The sequence below is a fragment of the Microcaecilia unicolor genome, chromosome 1 (genome assembly GCF_901765095.1).
Source record: "Microcaecilia unicolor chromosome 1, aMicUni1.1, whole genome shotgun sequence".
NCBI classification, from domain to species: domain Eukaryota; kingdom Metazoa; phylum Chordata; class Amphibia; order Gymnophiona; family Siphonopidae; genus Microcaecilia; species Microcaecilia unicolor.
The window spans coordinates 546,867,511-546,874,550 of record NC_044031.1 but is presented as its reverse complement, the minus strand read 5'-3'; the positions used below and the strand labels follow the sequence as shown (position 1 = coordinate 546,874,550).

General features: G+C 40.9%; 1 protein-coding gene across 1 annotated transcript in view; it reads left to right on the top strand.

Annotated features, from left to right (window-relative positions):
- The first annotated feature begins 4,754 nt into the window (after positions 1-4,754).
- The window catches only part of LOC115479260 (2-iminobutanoate/2-iminopropanoate deaminase-like), a 34,025-nt gene continuing 31,739 nt past the window's right edge, over positions 4,755-7,040 (top strand). Inside the window, exons 1-2 of the mRNA XM_030217107.1 lie at positions 4,755-4,798; positions 5,426-5,558. Of these exons, the coding sequence (XP_030072967.1) occupies positions 4,786-4,798; positions 5,426-5,558 (146 nt within the window). The 5' untranslated portion in view covers positions 4,755-4,785. The remainder of the gene's footprint in view (positions 4,799-5,425; positions 5,559-7,040) is intronic.

The window sequence follows — 7,040 nt, the reverse complement described above, 5'->3', positions numbered from 1 at the left end:
AAAACGCCTTTGGTTTAGTCCTGGACACTTTTGTTTTCCATTATGGCTGAAAAACGTCCAAGTCTTAGGAACGCCCAAATCTCGCCCTTAACACCCATTACCCTGACACATCCCCTTGAGATGTAGATGCACTGCAGAAGAATAGCATAGAAAAACGTCTGGGGAAAAAAAGGTTTCGAAAATACTGATTTGGACGTTTTTATGAGGAAAAACGTCCAAATGCTGCTTTATGCCACTTTTTAGATGTTTTTCTCTCAAAAATGAGCCCCAAACTCCTGCCTAGCCTTTAACCCAGCACCTGACTTTGTAATTTGTGTACTGCCAATCCATGTCATTGTCTATGGCGTCCTCTACTGCAGATTGGAGGTGCCTTTATTTTCTAGGGCCTGCATAAGAAGGGGCAGTCCTGTGACACATCTTCCTGGAGCTCATGCTCACCTGCAGCCCTGCCGCTCCCATTTCCTGACTACCTATACCGTATTCTTGCTCCTTCCATTCACTAAGAAGCCAACATGACTGCACCCCAATGTGTTACAGTATGTACTATATCACATGCAGGGTTCAGCAGGATGAAGATAATTGTTACACTACTGTGTGGAAGAAGGTAGTGCGATAGTTTACTTAACAATTTCTATACCATGTCATCTGGATGTTCATTCAAAGCAGTTTATATAATAAATACAAACCAGCAGGTAACAATAAAAACCTGACAAGTACAGCTGATTCTGCCTTCTCCCAGTGCATCATATTAACTAATCTACAACAGCTACAGCAGAGGAGGCAAGTTAGGGAAGAATGTTTTAAAGGACAGTGTGGTAAGCAGGGAACATGTATTTTTCCATCTAAGCTGTGTCCATGGTTTAATGGTTTAGGCTTTTATCTTCCACCTCTGAAGTGGATCACAATAAAATCAATATCAGTGGGTGTTTACTTTTATAGCTATTCAGATGATCTAACGGTTACGGTCCCTATTACTTCCTTGGTTAAATCTCACATATACTCCACAATATTCTTAATACCTTTAGAATTGTGGATGAGAAAGTATAAGCTTAAATTAAACTCAGAAAAAAACAATTCTGTTAGTCACTCTACAGATGTAGGTGAAAATAGCGTGTTGATAAATCAAACATTGTTTCAGCTTTCTTCTGTTTAAAAGAGTATTAGGGATTCTGTTGGATACTAAGTTCTCTTTAGATTTCTAGATTAACAGTCTTACTCAAAGATCATTTTTCATAATGTGTAACTTATGATGTGTACGCAAATATATTGATCAAGATTATTTCTGGTTTTATAGTTCAATCCTTGCTTTTGAGTTTATTAGATTATTGGTATTTCACAGAGCCAAATACAAATAATAGTTCTGTCCCTGGAGCAGGTTGTCAGCAGCGCGCATCCTGAATAACAAAAAACTGCTCAGCTAACACTGTCCCGGACATCACATATATACTGTTGCAAGTTACATTTCTCAGAAATCATGTGATTTCCCTTAAACTAGAAATCAGAAACTAAAAAAAGAACACAGAAAACCTAAGCATTGCTTTGCTCAGATGGATCCTTCTTCCCCTATCAGCCCCCCCCCCCCCCCTCAAAGGAAAACAACATAACCCCCCTACTGCATGTGCCATGAGCCTAGAACCTATGCCAGTCCTTAGAAAACAGATCCCTTCTCTCCTGGGCTGGGGCCTCAAGATGATGTGGTCCTTCAGTTCATGATGATTTTTTTTTTCCAAACAAACAGCAGTGCTCCCACAGAAAGCCGCCTTCTCTATACCTCCTTTGTTACACCGGCCAGCATCTCAGCCTAATCAAATGCTGTCATCACCTCAGCCAAATCAAGTGCTACCATCATCTGGGCATTGTTCTTCATCAACCTTGCAAAATTAGATTTTGCCCTCACGCCAGCTAACTGAATGGGGCTCTCCTAGACTTCTTCCTGCGCTTTGTCCTGAATTAGAGGACCAGGAAATTCCTGGGAATCCATTAGAGTCTGGAGAATGGGCCAAGGAGATATAAATTAGTCCTTTCTCGTTGAGGAAGGAGAGATATCCTGAGTCCTAGCCATTCAGGGGCAACAAGAAAAGGAGTGTATACCTTGCAAAGGTGATGCACTGGTAACCGAGAAGACTATTCTAGTGGAAGGTAGTGCGACCCTGAAGGTTCTGCAGACTGTTGAATAGAGATTCTATCAGCAGGGTTTCAAAATTGTGGTGCTCCCTCTGCAGGCAGCAGTCTGTGAGGGCTATATTGCTTGGACCTGTTTCCAGTTACCTGAGGAGTCACTGAAGGAAGGTCTAGAAGGACATTTGGAAGTAGTGTGATTTGAAGATGGGTGCAGCTTTCCTGGCAGATACTCTATGCCAGTGTTTCCCAAGTCCAGTCCTGGAGTACCCCTTGCCAGTCAGGTGTTTAGTATATTCACAATGAATATGCATAAAACTGATTTGCATACACTGCCTCCATTATATGCAAATCTATTTCAAGAATATTGTGGATATTCTGAAAACCTGACTACAAGGGGTACTCCAGGAAATGGACTTGGGAAACACTGCTCTATGCCAGTGGTTCTCAAACCTGTCCTGGGGGGCCACCAACCAGTCAGGTTTTCAGGATATCCCTAATGAATATGCATGCGATAGATTTACATGCCTGTCATCTCCATTATATTCAAATCTGTCTTATGCATATTCATTAGGGATAATCTGAAGATCCGACTAGCGAGTGAGCCCTTCCCGCCTACAAAATAGGTGGTGTTATGGGCTCACACACTAACTGGAAAATCAGCATGTGGCCATTAATGGGGGAAATAGGAAATGGGTCCATTTTACAGCCATACTAAAAGTGGGCTCAGCGCACAGGGAAATGCACATGCTAGTCAAAGCACAGGCCACGTTTTAGTACAGCATCGTAAAAGGGCCCCCTTATTTGCTATGTGGAGCTTATAGCAATTTGGGATATTTACAACCCCCCAAATTCTATATATGGAGCCTTAAGTTGTGAGCGCTAATTTGGATGCATGGCCAAATTGCGCACACAACTCGATTAAAAAGCCAAGCCGCACTGATAATTAGTACTTAACAGCCAATTGGCTTTAATTATAATTTACACTTGCAACTTTCTAAGCGTATTCTACAACATGGTGCATGTAAATTCTATTGCAGTCGAAAAGGGGGCATAGCTATGGGTGGGTTGTGGGTGTTTTAAAAAAGCTACGGGCACTATTATGGAATACACCCAATCTGTGACTAACTGAGGCACAGGTATTTAGGCCTGATTTTAGATGACCTAAATGGGTGCACCTAAATTGTAGTCACAAGAACAGTTGGTGCACAGTAATATAACCATACTAACCGATTAGCGCTGGGCATGCCTACTCGCCGCCTCCCCAACACCCCCCCCCCCCCCCAGTGCTAAAAAATAAGTACCTTTTATTGCGTGGGAAGCATGCGCAGATCCCAAAACTACTGCAGGATGCCTGAGCATGCCCTACTGTAGTGCATTTTACTATGCGTGAAGCACACAATAGTGCTTACCGCTGCTTAGTAAAAGGGCCACCATTTTAAAGAGTATTTCCCACTGTAGGGACTGATTGGCAGTAATGGTTTAAGTTCCGATCAAAAAATTATAATCATAAAACTAAGTTACAACAAAATGACACAACAGAAAATGTAGTCATATTACAGTAATTAAGATAAGAATCATATTTTGCAATAAAATAGAAATGGGATCTAGGAAAGCTTCAGGAATGGCCTAGAGCTGGGTTGTCAAACTGCAGTCCTGAAGGGCTACAATTTGGTCAGGTTTTCAGGCTAATGAATGAACATTCATAGTAATATAGTAAATGACTGCAGATAAAGGCCTATACAGTCCATCCAGTCTGCCTAACAAGATAAACTTTATATGCATACCTGAGTTTGATTTGTCCTTGCCATTTTCAGGGCACAGACCGTAGAAGTCTGCCCAGCACTCTTCTTGTACTAAAAGTTCTGAAGCTAACATCGAAGCCCCTTAAAATTTACACTCCAGCCCATCCATTTCTATTCAGTCACAATCAGGGTACAGACTACAGACCAAAGAAGTATGCCCAGCACTGGGTTTGCTTCCCAATTACTGGTGTTGCCACCTAATCTCTTCTAAGATTCCGTGGATCCATTGCTTCTAAACAGGATTCTTTTGTGTTTATCCCATGCATGTTTGAATTCCATTACCGTTTTCATCTCCACGTGGAGATGCCATGTATCCACCACCCTTTACATACACAGCCTGTAATGTATCCAGATATCTTTCAAGCATGTTTATTAGGGTTAGCCTGAAAGCAAGATAGGTTTGGTGTCCTCCAAGATTACAGTTTGACACCCCTTATCCAGAATGCGTTAGCTAAGATGTAATTATAAAAAGTCCAGGGTCTTCCATTTGGACTGCAAAACTCAAGGAAGTGGTACAGTGTAGGGGATGATAGTTCTGTTCAGGAAAGAAGAATGTGGTCTGGGGTGAATGTACCTGATGATCATAAGATAGCCAAACAGGTAGATAAGGCGATGGCAAAAGCCAGAATGATGCTCAGGGTGAGGCATGGCTAACAAGAGAAAGGAGGTGATAGTGGCTTATAAAATGATATGTGGTCTTCAACATAAAGCATATGGGGATAGACATAAAGATCTGAATATGTATACTTTAGAAAAAAGGGCAGGACAGTAGAAATATGAAAGACATTTAAATACTACTGTGGTATAAATACACCAGAGGAAGGCCTCTTTCAGTGGAAAGGAAGATGAGCAGTCGGTGTGGATGGGCAGACTAGGTAGGCCGAATGATCTTTATCTGTCCCTTTTGATATAATTTGTGTCCTGGTATCACAGTGTTCCACTAGTTATCTGTTCTGTACATGATCTCTGAGATCCTTTTTACATTTCTGTCTTCATTTAATGCCATGCATTTTAGCAAGCCAAAACTATTTTTTAGACCTCTGGCATTAGCATATATACAATTTAAAATATGTTTTTATTTCTCTCCTTGCTCCACTTGAGCAGCTGCAGTCTCCTTCCCTTCTCCCCCTCCCATTATATCTTTCCCCTTAAGTGGAAAACTTAGAACTATTATTTTCCTACAGAGGGCTCTGCTCTCCTACCTATTTGAATGAATCTAACATCTGCATTCTGCAAATGGGGAATAGGAAGGCACAACATTGTCTGCAACAGGGACTGCATTTATCCTTTGGACGGCAATTTTTTTCTATTGAAGGGCCAACACACCCCTAGTTGACCTACTGCACAACCTATTTTTTTTGTTTAATTAAGGGACAACTGTAACAAGTCTCTGGTCTGTTTCTCAGACTATTTGCAAATATTAGCATTTGTGCAACCACTGATTTGGATCAGGATGCTGAAAGTGAAATATTAATCGGTCACTTCTTTTTTTTTTTCCCCAGTAAGTTTCAAAGGTTACTGCAACCCTGGGGATAAGGTGAGGTTTGCTTGGAGAAACTACTCTTTCACTATGGCTGCCACAATAAGGAAGGTGATCTATACCCCCAGGGCTCCTATCAGGAAGGGCATTTACAGGTACTGAGATAACTTAATATTCACTATTTATAAGCAAATCTCCAAAATTATTTTGAATTTTAATTAAACTTCAAGGGGATTTTTTTAATTAGTTGAAAAAGAAACAAAGAAATGATATTTTATGGACAGTGTTTATATGCTACTGTGAAAGTTCTGAAGCTTGTAAATGGGGGTGGGGGTGGGGGAAGAAGGTTCATTTCAAACTTTTTGGTTAATAAAAGGTTGTTATGGCAAGTTAGAACTTTTTAATACATAGACATCCTATTTACCTATATTAATTCATAGGTTGATATATTTTGATCAATTTTGTATAAAGCTAGATAATTTTAGAAGCATTTCCATGTGTTAAATAGCAGCATTTACCACTCAAAATCAAATAGCAATTTCAGAAAGCCGCTATTATACACAGAGAGATCTATACCACACTGCAGTTTCAAGGGGGGGAGGTGATTTGGGTGAAGCCATACACTTATATGGGAAAAATTTCCCCCATTGGGTCTTGTACCACGACAAAGGCTTGCACAGGTTTTTTAAATGTTTGTTTTGGACAGGACTTTACATGAAGGATGAAACCCCAGTTCTTTATTTCCGCATCCAAAATGAAAAAAAAAAAAGCAGACCATACCTAATGGGTGGCACTTATACATCTAGGTTTGTAAAAGGGACAGCTACATGTGGAAGCTGCTGAGTTCACACACTGCTCATTTTTTCCACATTTATACTGTAAAATGATTGCTTTTACTGTTTGTTGTGCAAGCATGTGCATTCTTGCATGATTGATGATGATTTGGCATTTAGGTCCTTGATCTTTGACCTGCCTCCCCACTGCCAAGCTGGATCCTTCTTCTCTATCCATAATCCCTAGTTCTTCATACCTGTGACTTTCATCTGTTTTTCTGTGTTAGCCTCAACCTCTATTCCTGATTCTGTCAAGTATTGGTGCTTCTCCTCCCTGACTCCCCTGTTGTGTGGCACTGAGAAACCTGCAATTCAGTCTTTAACTGCCCAGCAAAGCCACACATTATTAAAACACAAAACTAGCCTCACACTTCTCTCATCCAGGGGCAGTGGAGGACCTTTTTGGTTGAGGAACATAAACAAGCTAATTTCTAGCCCTGCACCTCAAGCTTCCTAGTTGCTGATTCCATGTAGTGCAAAACATTAACTTGGTCTTATCTGCTACACCAAATTCCACTTCCTGTGGAGACTTACCTGATGGTGGATGGATAAAGTGGCAGCATTGCTAGCTGCAAAACAGGTATTAGGGAAGAAGAAATGACCAGTGACCAGGGCTTGAGGAATATAGAAGAGGAGGGAAAGTGAGGACTGCCCCCTTTCAAATATAGGTTGGGACCCCTAAGGGAGTGAGCTGTAGATGCTTGCATGGACTCTGGAAGGCCTTGAAGGCCCGTGAGGTGTCAAAAAGATGGAAACTAAATAAAACAACAACTGACATTTTATTTTTCTTTTGTTTTAAAAATG